Below are 17,133 nucleotides of genomic sequence, written 5' to 3' on the forward strand. Positions count from 1 at the left end.
TGTTTAGCAATATTATATTAACGAGTACAAGCCGGCTGTTCGATAAATCACCTTTTTAGCACCTTGTAGCCAGAAATAGAATTACGAACGTCCATAGTCTATAAAAACATTGCAGAAAGGTAGCTAGCTTAGGAGCTTCCTAGCTTTTCAATTCGCAGATGATGGATATCTTCATGCACAGCAATCGTATATTTGCATGCACTTCACACACATACATATATAGGAGTGGGGCAGACCAACACACTTGAATTAAGAGGAGGAGTTTAGTTAAAAAAAAATTTAATTTAACTAGGAATACTTTTTTTTTGATGTTCATAATCAGGTCCAACATTTAAAATAAAAAATTTGTTACTATTATCTTTTAAAATTTAGGATAAAATAATAGAATTTGAGTTTTTGAGAACCAACTATAAAAAAAAAAAAAAAAATATATATTATATGGATTTTGGAATTTGAAACTTCAATTTATTTGCGTAACCCAACTCATTTTGTACAACAGCAAGTAATCCTAACATTTAACATTTTGACCCGCTTCAAGATCAATCCCAAGAAGAAAGGAACAGTCATGCTGCATCTGCCCGAAATTCTTCTTTTACTTTTATAAAGTGCTCTCGCTGGAAACAGTTTGCCCACTGTGTATTGATTTGTCGCTTATCAAAGCAATTGGAGCTTCGAGGCCTTAGGAATACGAAGGGGAGGGCTGTTTCAGAATTTTAAAAACTTGTCCGGGGTATGCGCTGCGCTGGTAGTGGTGGTGGCACCCACGGTGACAGTAGTAGCAAACTTGTGCTGTGGACAATGGACTTCCTTATTAAATATTAATCTTGGAATTTTGGCCAATGGTGAGAGGGAGAGGTCCATTTTGGTTTTTGGAAAAATCACATCATCATCGTCGTCGTCATCTTCGCGTTTATTTTCTTGTGCTGTGAGTTTAAAGACCGATCTTCCCTTGCTATTAGGGCTACTGTCTCTATTTTTTTTTTTTTTAAATATATAAACTTTCGGGGATCACATTTGTAAGAAGCAAGTATGTAAAAAAATTTGGTTAATTAATTATATGAGGGACGCGACGTACGAGTTTATGATTATGTTGAGTTTTAGTTATATCTATTTAAATAGGCTTTAATTATATTTGACTTTGATTTTAAATTATATAAAATATTAAAAGAACTATATTTTAATGCTGGAGCCTGATATGTTCTGCTTAATTTAATCATCATCTCATGTAATTAAGCATTGATCATGACAATTTTTCAATTACTATACTTTCTCACAAAATAAGACATAATTGTTAAAATAATGTGAACAAATTGAGCTATAAGATTAAAATTAAATGTCAAATTTTCAAATGAATTTCGACTTTACTCTTCATAATATTATTGTAATTAAATTATCGAAATCAATTAATCCCAAACAGTCTATTCGTTATTTCCAGTTAAAACCAATCATTTCCCTTTAAAAGTGATTGATTAACCGAAACACTAAAGTTATATGTACATATATACACATATACCCTCCATGTCAACTTTTGCACAACAATCATTTAGTACGTAAATGCAATACACATCGAACAAATACATTATACAAACATAGAGCCGTGAGCCGTCTGTATGTACAATCGGAACAAATACTGCCAAAAAGAAAAGAGGTGTGCATATGGATGAGACACGACTAGTCTAAACTTCTCCTGACGACTATGAACAATACTATGTGACAAGACTACAAGTAACTCCCGTATCAATGTTGTTGCAGCCACTCTTGAATTGCTGAACGAAGAGCAAGGTTGGGGACGAGATTTTTGTGAGCAAGTGGAAGGTTTGTCATGGGCGAAGTCTCGTGGCCGCTGTCAAGCCATCCTTTCAATGCTTCTGCTTCATATGTAAAACCATCCGCTGCTACATGTGGATCCTGCATTACTTCCTGCCAGTTTAAGCAAAATATTACACAAAAATCTCATTGAATTAACTGAAAATATCACAGGGACTCATAATATTAAACATATATTATATTAAGAGAAAATTCGGCCACCAGACATGAGCTACAGCAACATATGAACTCACCTGGAAAATGGGACAGGTAAAATATGGAGGTGGCTCGCAGCGCTCTTCAGAACCCAATCGGTATGATGTTGATCCTCCGCATGAAGCCCTCATTGGTTCAAGTACCCTCCACACATCTTTTCCAAGTTCTGGCCGACTCTTTCGGCTCATCTCACAACATCTCATGGCCAAGTTAGCCAACTGCTCTGCTTGGACAAACGGCCAGTCTCCCGCCAAAGGATCCAATAGGTTTTTCAGTTTTCCTGTATCTAATGCATACTGCACTTCCTTTGTTATCCCCAAAGCTGGTCTCCCAGTCAACAAGCGCAATAAAATAATCCCAAATGAGTAAACATCTGACTTCGGAGTAAGTTCCCCTGATGCCAGAAACTCTGGATCCATATACGCAAATGTACCCTTAGGGTCAGTCCTACAACACAGTGTTGTGTTGTTACTTGAAATTTCATTTTGAGATAGAAAGCGAGAGATACCAAAGTCACTAAGTTTGCTAACAAAGTTAGCATCAAGAAGAATATTGGCAGGTTTCAAATCACCATGCACAATGCTGTGAGGTTTACAAGAATGGAGAAAGATAAGGACAGAGCATAGCTCAGTGGCAATGCGGATTCGAGTTTGCCAGGATAAAGGGGGAGAGTTATCCTTGCAGCTGAGTCGGTCTTCAAGGCTGCCATTGGGCAGATACTCGTAGACGAGAGTCCACACTTCTGGACAGGCTCCAACAAGAGTTACAAGATTTGGATGTCTTATCTTACTCAGAATATCAATCTGATATACAAATCAACATGGATATACAATCAATATGCATATTTAATGATAATAATAACAATATCATCATAATATCACAATTAATGATAGTACTAACAACTTATTCATGCACTGTTGATATATAACTCAGTAATTCGCACACTGTTAATATATAATTAACTAATCCATATGGTGAACTATAATTGCTACAGAATTGAAGCAATTTTGTTCAAACACACAATAATAAGTTGCAGAATATAAGAGAACTTGGGCAACTGCATTGGCAGTTGCTAAACAGCAGAAAAGAAACAATAGCACTAAAAAACTAATACATAATTTTCGGCAATGGATAGTTGAATATGGAATTTGGATGCACTATTGGGATGACACAACCAAAAACAAGTAATGTAAAACCTCCATTATGGAATTAAGACCTCCTAGCTATTCAACAATCAAAATAAATTAATTAAGAAATATCTTGCAGAAATGGTAAATGGATGCTACACACCCTCTGGATGAACAAGTCAAATAAATGAATCGACTAAATTAAAATGAAATATAAAGGATTCGTACGCTCCTACCTCCTGTTGAAATTCAGAGGGTCCTTGCAAGCTATGAGGGTGCAACATCTTAATAGCCACTTGCATATGTCGCAGGAGACCTTTGTAAATGCTCCCATATCCTCCTTCCCCAATCTTCAGGGAAGGATCAAAGTTATGAGTTGCTCCCTCAATCTCTGAAAAAGAGAAATCAGAGAAAAACTGAGGCATGTGGCTGCTGCTTGAGGCCTCTTTTCGACTTTTCCTCAGTTCCTCAGCTTCTTTGACAGCTTTGTCACGCTCCATCTGCAATTCATCTTGTTCTTTTTTGTAATTCTGCAGAAGTTCAACAGCAGAGATAATTTTCTGCTCCAGCTCCTTTGCGGTCTGATCGGATTCTGCAATTTGGCTCTCCAGCAATGATTTCTGATCCAGAGCAATTTGAAGTTCTTCCATGACTTCATCATGCTGTTTCTTCATCCTTTCAAGTTCCAGCTTTCCGTTTGCCAGTGCCTCCTCGAATTCCTTCCTTCGTTTTAACTCCTCGGCATACAAGCTTTCAGATGCTTTAGCCTGCAAATTGTCAGCCATGATAGAGAATATGCATAAGAAAACTTTTCAAGTTTACATAATATAATGATAAATATAGTTTGAAGGTCTACATCATCAATCTTAATTATGAAATGAACCTCATATTCACACAAAAATTAGGACAAGATTTTTACAGCCTATAACTTTTCACCACAGACTGCCGGAACCAAAGGAATATTGATCAGGAAAAATGTTCCATGCAGTTAATGTCATCCCCCCACCATAAGGTAATCATCTGACAGAATTGTCAACGGGGTATGATATGTTGAACATTCTACTCCACAGGAAATAAAAATCAGCTTTCTTGTGGAAGTTCCTCAATACCATCACCTATTGATACTAAGTTCTTCTGGACCTTGGATGAGAGAGAGAATCATCACCAACAATCATTAACAGACCTAGTTTCCAAAAACATCAGTACCTTAGGATGACCCTTCTTTCATTACTAAATATCTATGTTCAATAATTTTGAAAATATGACAACAAACAAATCTTTATAGGAAGAAAGAGCCAAAGGAGGGAACAGAGCAGAAAGTGAGGATGTTTTATGCTAAATGCCCAAAACTTTACCCTGCGAATGGACTCAATGGCATCTTTTTCAGCCTTCCCACGCCTGAGAGCCTCTTCAAATGCTTCTCGCCTTGAATTTTCAGCCTCGGCCATTGCTTGTGCAAGCTGATCATAAAGGTTATCATCTACGCTTCCATCCTGCTAGCATCCATCGATCAGTTAAAAACAGTTGATTGGATTTTAAAACAAAATGATCAGGTCCATGCATCGATATGGTATACACGTGCAAAAGAGAAAGACAAGGAGTCCCACATATCCCATAATCCAAAGTTACAAACTTCAAAACACGTAAATGATCCATTACATGGATACGTATCTCATGTAGGTAAGCAAATTGAATGTACCAGTACACTGGGAGGTGATGATTGTAGATCCTCTTTCGATGGAGGCAGTGTGCTCACTCCCTCAGTCCTGATTAGTGGAATCATAGCAACATCAATCACTCCTCTGGAAGAGCATGATGAGAGAGAGCCCTGAGAAGTACTTCTCCCTGTTGTACATTCATCAGAACTAACTTCTGCATCGGACCTGCTTGCTGGAGATGACAGCCCTCCAATACTATCTTGAGAAGTCATTACGTTCCCCACATTTCTGTCAAAATTCATAGATCTTACTCTGTGGAATAGATCTTGAACTGGATTGGTCAGCTTCATAGGTCTATTGTGCCTCAGCACAACAGATTGAGATCTCAAGCAATTTGGATGTCTGTTTTCAGTGTTATGACTTGCTTGAAATGATGGAGATGAAATCTCTGGATCAATTCCATCCAAGCTACCTTCCCTATTATATGGTATTTGCACTCGCAGTCAGATCTCAGTATAAAGTAAAGGTTTGAAAAGCATTATTGCAAAGAAAATATTCTTTAGCATTCACAAGTACAATCTGTTCTCAATCACTTTCTTAGCATCTTGTAGCCACATTTAGGATGTCCATAGTCTGTAAACTTATCAGAAAGCTTAGAAGCTTCCTTATCAGAGATGGATATCTTCATGCCATTCACAATTTTTCAAATCACTAGATATTTCCAGCAATTTAAGAACAAACATGCAATGCTCACCTCGTGTAGATAAGGTTGCCATTGCAAATAAACCAAATGTGACAAGAAGCAGGTGCTTGTTGGCGCACAGAAATGGCCTTCTTTGACTTGAGGTCCATCATTTTCCTGCAATGTTAAACATTAGGGTCAGCAATCACATATTTGCAATTCATATCTTGCAGCATTATGCGAGTGCTTCCTTTCAAGGGCAACATGAATGTTAAATTGAGCTAAGGATGGATGAAGATGAATGTGATGAAGTCCTCAGTAGTCTCTTACTTCTTGTAGTGTTTGTCTGCTGCTGCTCCCATAACAAGCTTCCTGATCCCATAGTGAGAGATTAACTCAAGAATCCCCTTTTCAGTAGACTCAGATTCAGTATCTAGTTTCTCTGCACGCACCTACAACACCAAATACGAATGCCAAAATTAGTTTAAAGAGTTCTGCCGTTGAATCAATTTTCAATATTCTAAAAGAAACTTCTGAATTCAGAATTATAAGGCACTTAGTTTGCAGCCTAATTCAAGCTCTTCATGACTTCTGCTAAACTATAGAATACCAAAGTACTTTGCATTAACAGGCCAATCAAAGAATTATTAAACAGCACAAGCGTAGAAAAACAGGAAAAAGAAGTCATACTCCCATTTGCCGACAGATGAGAAGGCACATGTCTAGGTGGTTATGCATGTCTTGTCTTTCAATTTCCCTGTATGCCTGAACTTTCTCCTCTTCAAGGGAGCTTGCTGGAAACTTTGTGCCCACTGCACATCAAAGCAGGCAGAATGAACCAACTAAGAATTCCGAAAACCAATCCAGAAAAAGCGCGGAAGACATGCACTAAAGGTAGATTAGAACCAATTTTTCTTATTTAGCTTTCAGGCTGACTTTGAAATTCCAGATCTATTTATCTTTAACTACTAATTGGCCAAAATCTTTCAAGAATTTCAGTTTCTTTTAACTGAAATTCAAGCTAAAATCATAAAAATTCTAAAAACCCTCATCCTCGTGTTGTTTTCCCACTTGGAGAGCAATGAAATCCAAGTCAAGTGACTGTAAACTTGAAACCTTATTAACAATAATGCATATAATGCAAAATCAATACAAGGAAATGTTAAAAACTTACTGACTGGAATCATTTGTGCGGGCGTGTGAACATGAATGATGCAAATTCTCTTCCCTCCAGAATTCTGCAGTGCCCATAACAGAACTGATTTGCTTTCTTTCACTTGTTTTGCAACCGCAACATAAATCTTATCTTCAATCACACTTGCCACCGGTTCCTCCACAATCCCTCTTCTGCTGGACGTGATTCCAGCCATCTGAATGTCAGGACACCTTACTGAATCAACCCCTTGTGCAATCGCTGGTACACTACTCACCAAAGCCATTACAAAATTTTTATGAAACAAATTTACGCTCTGAGAAAATAAATCAAAATCTCAATCATCCATCTTTGCCCTTCAATTGAACCCAAACTTCAAAAGATAACACAACTCAACTCAACTTTCTTCAATCAAGAAACAAAAGCTCTCTCTTTTGAACTACAAAGGAAAGCGATGAGTTTAAGGAGAAGGGGAAAATACTTTTTAACGAATGAATAGACGTAAAAGGGATTGCTTGTCTCTGGCTCGAATGACAAATAATATATCATAAGAAAATGAAAGACAGTAACATCCGTAAAAGATTTATGAAATCACGATAAACAATTCCATGGTGGGATCCATTTTCATAGTTTGAACTTTCAACTCTCTCCTCTGCAGTTCGTTTGTCTGCTCTGTTACTTTCTTCAAGATGAAGCTTCTAAGAATTACCAGCGGGCTCCACGAAGCTTAACAGGAATTCTATTTCTGCACCAATCGTTCTTATTCTTTAGCAGGTCCCTCATCTTCCCGTTTATAACGCCCAATTGTTCAAAACAAAGGTTTTTTTTTCCCTTCGTAAGCTCATAGAGTTAAAAACTTCTCGGGTTTCATAGAATAAGAACAAACTACCAAGTGTAGCATTAATTGCAGGAAACTATATAACCAAAACCCGGATAACCCACATTGTGGTGCTATAAATTTGAAAAAACATTAGAGAGGATCTAATTAATAAAACTAAAACAAACCATCTCCTTACGTAAATATGTAAAAAGCTTGGGGATCTAATGGATAAGCTCTAAAAAATAATTAGAATAAGTTGACATTATTTTTAAAATAAAAAAATCAACTAAAAGTTTAGGAAATTTTTTTGAGTAAATTCTTTCTTTTTTTTGTTTAGGTATTTTTTATTAAAAGATTGCTTTAATTTATTTTATTATTTTATCTTTATAATATAAAATGACTGAATTCTCCTAAGAAATATAAGTTATTATATGTAATAGTTTAGGTATTTGATTTTTTATTAAATCTCCAAACTTTTTCTTTATTTAAAATTTTTAAATATAATGTGAACTCATTATAATTATTTCTTGATAGTGAGGTGAGTTTGATAGTGGGATGAGTTTGCAAAAATTGTGGGATAAATATAGCACCATCATATAAATTATTATTTCCACTCGACCTTAAAAACAATATATGGAGGTGTACATCACTCACTTACAACGTTATTTGCTTGTTGTTATTAATTTTAATTAAATATTAAAAACTAAGTAATAAAGTTAAAATGGGTTTGAGTCATTATGATATTTCTTTACTAAATAATAACACAATTTTATACGTAAGATCGACACAAAATGAATTTGAATAATAGAAATCATTCATATTAGTTTTGATGAATATCTAAAGCGATTTTAAAGTAATTTTATTTAGTTGACCATGTATATATAAATTTTATGAAAATATTAAATAAAAAATAATTTGAATGTTACACACTTACAATCCCTATTAAAAAAATAAAAAGAAAGAAGAAAAAGAAAAAAGAAAATTGTCGGTAGTTCTCAAAATTAAAGAAATTTTTATCTGGATTCTCTCTTACAATGACTCAACGACGTTAGCGGGCGGACCAGTGCAGTGGCTTCACTTCACGCGTAACAACTAAAAACCTAAAAAAGTCAATGCGTGGGGAGTAGGTGGGCCGAACAGGAAGAGGAATATGCTACGTAGAGACTTTTGATCCTTCTCTATTTAACCGTCAAACTCCAGCTCACCGGTTTAAACAGTGAAAAACTGATTGGTTTCTTTTCACGCTCGTCGGACTGATTCTTACTCGCAAAAAATAATTTGATTGCAATTTTGGCAAGATTATGATTAAATTATTAAAACTTTTAGCCAGTAACCAAGCATTTGTAATGGGGTTTTGTTACCTTATATAATAACATAACGAACATTAAAAAAAATAACAATTATTTGATGGAAGTTTAACGACAGTGAAAAATTAAAATAAAAGTAATAAAATTTATAAATAATTAAAAATGCCTTACAAGTGTATTGTGTTTGTTTGCTTGTTATGTAAGATGACAAGAGGTGATGATCAAGGCAGACGCTAAGTTTCGTTTAACGTGATAATACGTGGTATTGTTACTGTGAAAGCAAGTAAGTTACGTTAATATTACAGTAACTTAGGCCCTCCCGATGACCAAATATGTAAAAGATTCCTCAATATTGCAGTCAGTGATTGACTGATGACCGTGTGATTCATGCCCTGCTCTTTACAGCCGCATATGTCACAGTTGGATGGATGGTGTAGGAATACACGAGCTTTAAACAATGAGACAGCCAAGGATAAAATATCTTCAATGGAGAAAACACTTCCTGAAGATAATTTCTAATTGTAACGGCCGTTGTTAATTGGTCGAAGGGGCTTGCTTCTCCACATAACGAGCGTGAACCACATTTACAATGCAATAAACCCAGATAAGACTGTGATATGACGTTCGCTGAGGATGAAGGTGTTGGGCCCCCTTTAATTAATGTTGCCGAGAAATGTAACATATTTCCAATTACAAGTTCAATGTTGTTTTCGTTGCTTACGTGACAAGTTAGTTTGATGTCATTAGGCCGGCTATATGATAAGTACATTATTGTCCATATTCTCTTACGTTGAGCTATATATTTTAAAAATTTTACCTTAAAATTTTATTTTAAGCGAAACGTATTCATTAATTGAATGATGAAACGAAGCAATTTTTTTTTTATAAGATGATACAATTAATTCTTTAAAAAATTATTAACCACACAACACATGTCTTTTCATTTTGTACATAACTTAGAATAGAGTTTTTTGAGATGTCTATAACTAGTCCTCTCTATCAATTGGTAAACGATAGAACTTGGTGGAAAAGCAACTCAAACACGCATCTATCTATTGTCTAAACACAATAGACAACCTTATTAATTACGAGTAACTTAACGTGGAATTTCCCTTTCAAAAGAATAAAAATAAAAAATAATTATAATTGTATGATATTTGTGGGCCATCTAAAAATTGCGATGATCAAGGGATTTGTCTGGTAGTAATCCTCAGTTACCTGTTTAGATATCATACAATTGAATGGTGAGATTCAAACACCATATAAATTTGGAAATAATGTGGTTACATGTGTTGGAATTCAAAACCTGATGCCGACCATAGTTGAGATAATAATAGTAAAAAAAAAAAAATTGCATTTAATAATTATTCAGAAATAAATAAACAATCACAGCCAATTCGGTTAAGATGCCCACAATTATTTGTTGTTCAGTAGTTGATTTCGATTGCTGCTAAAATTTTATTTTTCAAAAAAAAAAAACATTTTAAAGTATTTTAAAATAATTTTACTTCACTGACCAGGGGCGGACGCCATGTATGACCAAAGGGTGCCATGGCCCCCCCTGAATTTTAAAATATTTTGAGATTTTTAAATAAAATATGAATAATTTACACACTGACTCCTATACAATTAAGTTTGGCCCCTCCTTAAATTTATAAGTTTAAATTTGGCCCCCCTTAAATTTTCTCCTGAGGTCCGCCCCTGTCACTGACCATACAATCAGGTTTCTACGTAGTAGACTTTTTAAGTTAATACAGATTATGGCGATCTTCCAAGAATTAATTCGATTAGATATTTAAAGGCAGCAAACTATTGCAGATACCATATAATAATAAGTTCCAAAAATTTTACATAGAATGTCAACATTGGAGCAACGTCGTTTTCAAGTACTGATCAGCCGTCGGACCTATTAGCTGGGTTTGGTAAGGTGTAGCAACGTGGAAGAAACGGTGACAAAGAAAAAATGATTTTGGCTGTTAGGTTCTATTGCTATTATTTTAAAATTATGAATATTTCAAATTCATAGATTTTAAACAAATTATAACAATTGGTTGCTGTAGACCAAAAGAAAAAAAAAAAGAAAAAAAAGAATCGATAGCCAATACCCAATGGCTGTCATTCTTATGGTTATTTATTGGCTGATAATATAGGTCAAACTAACTAATATATGAGATATGTAAATGCAATGCATTCCTAGGGCTAAACTTTTATTTTCGAATAGAATTCTTCTTCTTTTTTTAATTTTTTTGGAATAACATACACGCATTGGAATTGAGTTTGAGAAGGATTTTTTTTTTTTAACAATCTTTGCCCCTAAAACAAGAAATTTCAAGTGAAAATAAAAGGAGTTGGACTATTGGCACCCCTCCAAAATCTTTTTAAAACCCCTCTTCTATTACAATTACATTTAAGAATAAATACTCTAATATATTTCACATCTATTTTATCTCATTTCAAATTTGTATTTTCTCTCTTAAAAAAATAAAATTAAAACTCTTGTATTTTCTCTAATATCAAACTCACACATGTAATTTTTTTTCTCAAATTCTCTATAAATTTTTCTTCAATTACCAAGACAATCTATTAATAATAAACAAAATACATTCTGACAAAATTATTTGCCTTTTTTTAAAGCTCATAATAAATTTTTTTACATCATAATCTTACAATTATGTTATTTAATTAATTGATTTTTATAAAGAAGTTTATCACCCATAAAAGTTTGTTTGTGAGGAGCAAGAAAAGAATATAAAATTAAAAGATTCACAAATTAAATGTGTTTATTTAGAAATAAGGGTATTTTGGACATTAAGCTTAACATTATTGAAGAAGGGGTTTTAAAAGAATTTGGGAGGGGTGCCAATAGTCTATCTCAAATAAAAATCGTAGTTAGGAAGGAAGTCCAAGGAATGAGGCAAGGCCCATAATAGAATTTGAAAATTAAATGGGCTTGTTAGCCCATAATTCCCGCCCACGCACGCGTACACGAATGCGATCCGCCAAAGCCGAATCCGAATTAAAATGTACATATAGGTATAGCCCCCTTCCCGCCACGATCCTTATTTGAAATTCAAAGAATCTGGAAGATAACATCGATCGGTTAAGCAAAAATCACCGATCGTCAATCTACGATCACATAGTTTTCCGGTATATCGACTATCAAGTTAGGGTTTCGATTCCAAAAGTCGGACGAAATGAAGTTGAAGATCAACAAAGCCACCGATCTCAGCTCTATCTCTGTCCTTCCTCCTCACGCAAGGTTTCATACATTTTCTCTACATCCCTTGTATTAACTAACTGTGAAGTAAATTGTGATTATCGTAATTATGCATCTTATCTACTAAACTTTTGTAAATTTTTTCATTCATTTGAACTCGATTTTATTGTTATAGTTCAGTTAAGGTTACTTTAAAATTTTCCTTGAATTCAAAATTGGATATACTTTTCCTCAGGTAATTATTTGAAGATTAACTAGCGCGTCTGATGGTTCATAAAAAAAATGTCAGAAAAAGTTTCTAATCATGGAGATTTAGTTTTACTAAGCTCAGTTTCCTTATTTCTATTATTGGCTTGCGATCGATGTTGTTACGGAAATTCTGCATTTGAATTTTTTTTTGTTCTCTTGCCAATGATTCACAATTTCGCTGAGATAATATTAGAGAAGGAGAGCTAGTATAACAAATTTATTTTGCTGGAATTTGGGTGTTCATTGATTCATAAGCGATGGCTGCGATTTTATGGCCAAAAGGCGATGCTGTCTCATTTTGAGTTCTGTTTTTTTCTTACGATTTTACGGGAATTGCATAATGCAAACATTTTGGTGATAATATGAAGGAGATCATTTGGACCACAACCATCACAGCTTCGGTCACAACCGTCGCAGTCGCAGCAATCATTTTCGCAGGGACCATCATCTCAGCTTGGCATGTTTTCTCAGCTTTCTCAATCCTCTCTTGATGAAGTTTTGACAAATGAACAGGTTGGATCTCATTTCCGTCTTGTTATTTATTTTTTAAATTTTTTTTTGAGGTTATTGTGCTATTTTATTGGTTTTTCATATTCTATTTGCAGAGAGTAAGTTCTCAAGAACGAGAAAACACTGTGAAGAAGTTTTCTTGCTTGCCCCCAGGAAGTTATACAAGAGAAGACAGCCAAACTCCAATAAGATGTTCCACAAATGTTGTGCGCAAATGGAATCCTGCTTCTGCTCCAGACCAGAGATGTAAGCTTCCTCATTGCGGAATGATAAGGCATTTTTGACATTCTGTACCTTTCTATCATATTCATACAAAAAAAAAAATCCGGAAAATAATTGTTGGTTATATTATGGCATGAATACTAAAATTTTATTTATTGTACAGGTCAGGTTAGTGAGGAACTTGAACGTCGGCTTGGCTTGATGGAAACTTCACTCAACAGGATTGGAATAAACTTGGATTCTGTTCAGAGTGACATCATGCAAGTGAATAGAGGATCCAAAGAAATATTGCTGGAGGGTGAGTTCTTTAATTCTTCAATACATGGAAAAGTAGAAGCTGTGCATAAATTAAAGCAAAGGAAAAAAAAAATGCCAGTGGTTATAGTCTGTGGTATTCATTCTAATCTACAATAATTTTTCAAGTCTATGAAAAAGGAACATGGAACCTAGGTCTTCTTGTATGCCGTTTTAGTGATTCTTACTTTTCATTAATTGTGATTGGGTGTCAAGATTCTTACTTTTCAAGTCTATGAAAATGTCCAGATTTTGTATTGTAGTTTAAATAATTCACAACTCTCTTTCAGTGGAAGGCATTTCCCAGAAGTTGATAGTCCAAGATACATCACTGCAGCTGATGGTAACAAAGATCTTCTATGACCTGTTTGATTGTTCAGTGTCATGGATGTTTAACTTCTAATGCAGCTAAGATACTGTCACCAGAACAAGGGACAAGAAGACATCAAAACCGGCCTTGATGGTGGCCTGAAATCTCTATCTGATCAACTGGGGAAGGACATATATGAAGACAAGTTTAAGGAGATTTTCTTGGAGCTATCCTCCTTGCCAAAAAAGATAGAAGCTTCACTACTGAAATTGCAGAATGAGCTTTTCAGCTTCCTAACAGAACAAATGAAGGCATGTATGATCAACATTTAATAAATTTGAAATTTTATATTCTTAAGAATTCTTGTGAGATTAATGGCAAATTATAAATTGGATTATTCTTTACCTAGGGTAAATAATGCTTAAACTTCGCTAACCAGTTTTTTCAAGTTATTGCAATTGAAATGTCTATTTCAAATATTTTCATGCTCAAATTCTCTTCTTATTTATCATTTGTTTTTGCAGGCAATGGCTTGTGACCTGAAGAGCCCCACCCAGAAGGTTGAACCGGCTACTGTTCTTTCTCGAAAGGATCTTTGAACTTTGCCTTATAAGGCACCTTAGGTTTATACTTCTTAGTGAGATGCCTTCTAATTCATCATTGCTTTTGTAGGCAATCGCTTCCAGCATGAAGAGCCCCATCCAAGAGAGTAACCTGGCCACTTTTCCCTCAAAAAAGGTGCCATATTCTTCTTAATTGAAGTCTCTTTAGCTCTTCTGAGCTCTTTTTTTTTTTTTTTTTCATGAGCGCAAATTTCTCAGAACGCCTTTAAATTTGTGAATCTGCAGCGTCATGGCCATCCTGCTACTTTTGTTCCGTCAAAAAAGGTGCTATATCCTTTTCAATCAAAGACCCTTTAACTTTTTTCAGCTCTTTTCTTTTTGATTGCATAATTCTCAGAAGGCCTTTTAATTTTGTGAATCTGCAGCCTCGTGGCCGCCCTGTTTCTTCTCAGAAAAAGCTAAGGGCCCCTAAGAAGTGTGTAAAACTCAAACTTCTTACTGTTGGTTTTTGTGCTGTTAAATTAGGTCAATGATATCCATTGTCACTGTCCTGTGGATGAGTGAACCTCAACAAAGGTCCATCCATGGGACCAAATGCGGTCCATGCCACCCTTTTTTTCATTGTCGTACATTAAAACAAAATATGGCACTGTTCTCTTTTCTCCATTCACTATTATCTTTAACAACTAGCAAACAAATATACTACCTACATTATTCATTTCTTCACTTACTGATTGTCTCTGTCCAGATGTGATCACTTGATGTACAGATTCAATATGTATTCTTCAGGTTATCTAGCCAATGGTAAAAGCTTTCTTTTGATTTCAGTCCAGCTGTGCCTCCAGAGGCCAATGTGCCAGAAATTCAAGTCGCTAATGTGGATATGGGAGGTTGGACTTTTGTTAAAAAGGAGCTTGCTACTCTCAAAAAGGGGATGGCCTCCGAGAAGCGAAAACAGAAAGGAGTTTCTTGCGTTGGACAGGTAGTTCTTATTTTCTAATTCTTTTTCAGCCATCCCCTTCGTGCCTTGGCTGCTCAGGTAGATGCCATGCATTCTGATTAAGTGATTTTGCTGCACTTGTCCTTGTTATTAGGAGTTGCACTGTCTAATATTTCTTAGTGCCCTTGACAGTGAATCCCTGTCTTTTACTGTTTCTGGACATTTATTTTTCATGGCCCATTTGAGATGCAATTCTGTCCTGCAGGCAAAAGAATGTATAATTACGATTGATTCAGATGAGGATATTAATGGAGGTTTTTCCTGCTTGATTAATGAGAAGGAAACAGGTAATCAGTGAAAATTAATTTCCAGGGTTACTTGTTTCTAAATTCTAACTGAAATATGATACTATTACTTTTTTGTAAATTGTGCGAAAGGGCATGAACTGCAGAACAAGTGGTTACATTGAGAATTAGTGATTGATTTATCTGATATAAAATGAAGTGTATAAAAAGAAAATTGAAGATGTCCACTATGGAGATTGCTTTTGTTTGTAATTATTGTTTTCGTCTAGCACACGCTTGGATGCAAAGATTTGTTCTCATGCTGTTTGGCATTGTTCAATTGAACCCAGATAAAGTTTTATACAACATATATTGGTTCCAGAGACTGATGTAAGGGGCTCTAAATGAACCTGTATCCTTTTGCAGGCAATAAAAATAAGTTGATACATGATGAGAAGGAAGCGACTGAAAGGATTTTGAGAAAAGCAAGGAGGCGAAAGAGAAAGTATGATAATGCTATAATTATTAATTGAAGGTATGGTTGCGCCCCTTGTTACTATGCCAAGTGTTAAAGATCTGAAAGTTTTTACATTACCCAAGCAGAGAACAGAACTATTTAATATTTCCAAGGAAATAAGAATATCTTTTGTTTACAACTAAGAGATTAAAGTTTGTTCATCCCCGACATGAACTAGTCTTCCCATGAAATGGCTGGCATTACTGGTTTAAACATATCATCATTTGTTAGAAAACACTACATCTCAATAGTAGCATCTCTTTGATATCATGTTTATGAAGCAAAGATCATTTGCGGAATTCATGCTGAAGCCCCAGCTACATTAGAAAATTCCCTTTTCCATTTTTTTTTAAATATATTTCCCTACCTGTTATTTTGTGTTTTTTGCCCTCCCACTTCACACCTACTTAGCTATGCGCGATGCAAGGTTGAATGTCGATGCATTCCTAAGTGTAATTCACTAACTGGGCTGTCTCTGCTGTGTCCCATAACGGAGCAAGTCATCTCAATTGGGCATTCCCCACCCATATCAACTGAAGGCCCAAATGTGAGTTGATCTTACAACCCTTATTTACCATCACCAGTAGAGCGCCTTTATTTTTGCCTTAAATAAAGTAGCCAGGAGCCTTTTTGCCTTTGTCTGAGCCCCCGAGGACAACCACACTTCATTTAACTAAAGTGTTTTTGAAGCTTAGAAATCTGATCATGTAGCTGCCATTGTATACGTTATCGTGTGTGATGTAGACGTGCGTTAAGATTTTAATGAATGGGCTGTTTTGTGGGCTCTACAGCCCTCTCAATAAATTCTTGACACAAGTCCTGCTGCGCTCCAAATCATGCGCGATAGAATGCATAAGATCCGTACTTGAGCTTAACTCCCTTCCACCTGAATTGAAAAAATTACCTTAACCAACACTTTGACACGGCGATAATACAAAAGTGTTACCCTTCAAAGACAAAAAAAATAAGAAAAAAGGAGGGATCTGTAACCTGATAGATTGATGCCTTCTTCTGCTTACATTTTCCTTTTCGGAAAGGAAGGTTCAAGTCGGGTTAAAGTCATGCCGCAAATTGATGTACGAAAGTGGGTGAAAATTGATTTTGCTTTTACTATGACATATGAATAATAATCTTGGTCCGGTCTCAGCCACTGCAAAGCCAACAAGTGCTGCCTAATAATCTAAAATCTATTTTTATACTTAGCATAGAATAATTTGGCCAGATTATTCTTTCCTTGGAGACATACATAAAAATCATT

General features: G+C 35.3%; 2 protein-coding genes across 3 annotated transcripts; one reads left to right on the forward strand and one right to left on the reverse strand.

Annotated features, from left to right (window-relative positions):
- Positions 1–1,448: 1,448 nt before the first annotated feature.
- LOC102627226 (U-box domain-containing protein 33) lies at positions 1,449–7,461 on the reverse strand. The gene is made up of 9 exons (XM_006491046.4): positions 6,664–7,461; positions 6,180–6,301; positions 5,820–5,941; positions 5,562–5,666; positions 4,849–5,284; positions 4,505–4,642; positions 3,386–3,916; positions 2,061–2,825; positions 1,449–1,920 (listed from the first exon to the last, which is right to left on the reverse strand). Exons 1-9 carry the CDS (start codon positions 6,926–6,928, stop codon positions 1,738–1,740), a joined length of 2,667 nt encoding a protein of 888 aa, XP_006491109.2. The 5' UTR covers positions 6,929–7,461; the 3' UTR covers positions 1,449–1,737.
- A 4,377-nt stretch (positions 7,462–11,838) lies between these two features.
- Positions 11,839–16,738, forward strand: LOC127900943 (putative recombination initiation defects 3). 2 transcript variants are annotated; one of them, XR_008052860.1, is made up of 13 exons: positions 11,839–12,028; positions 12,604–12,748; positions 12,841–12,991; positions 13,131–13,265; positions 13,552–13,604; positions 13,688–13,882; positions 14,096–14,131; positions 14,244–14,309; positions 14,420–14,458; positions 14,560–14,609; positions 14,963–15,173; positions 15,340–15,421; positions 15,785–15,848. XR_008052860.1 is itself a non-coding variant. In XM_052436441.1 (13 exons), exons 1-13 carry the CDS (start codon positions 11,964–11,966, stop codon positions 15,889–15,891), a joined length of 1,278 nt encoding a protein of 425 aa, XP_052292401.1. In that variant the 5' UTR covers positions 11,839–11,963; the 3' UTR covers positions 15,892–16,738. The 2 variants fall into 2 exon arrangements, 1 of the variants encoding a protein (XP_052292401.1); XM_052436441.1 differs by having other exon boundaries at positions 14,963–15,116; positions 15,785–16,738.
- The last annotated feature ends 395 nt before the right edge of the window (positions 16,739–17,133 follow it).

The sequence above is a fragment of the Citrus sinensis genome, chromosome 3 (assembly GCF_022201045.2).
Source record: "Citrus sinensis cultivar Valencia sweet orange chromosome 3, DVS_A1.0, whole genome shotgun sequence".
Classification (NCBI taxonomy): Eukaryota; Viridiplantae; Streptophyta; class Magnoliopsida; order Sapindales; family Rutaceae; genus Citrus; species Citrus sinensis.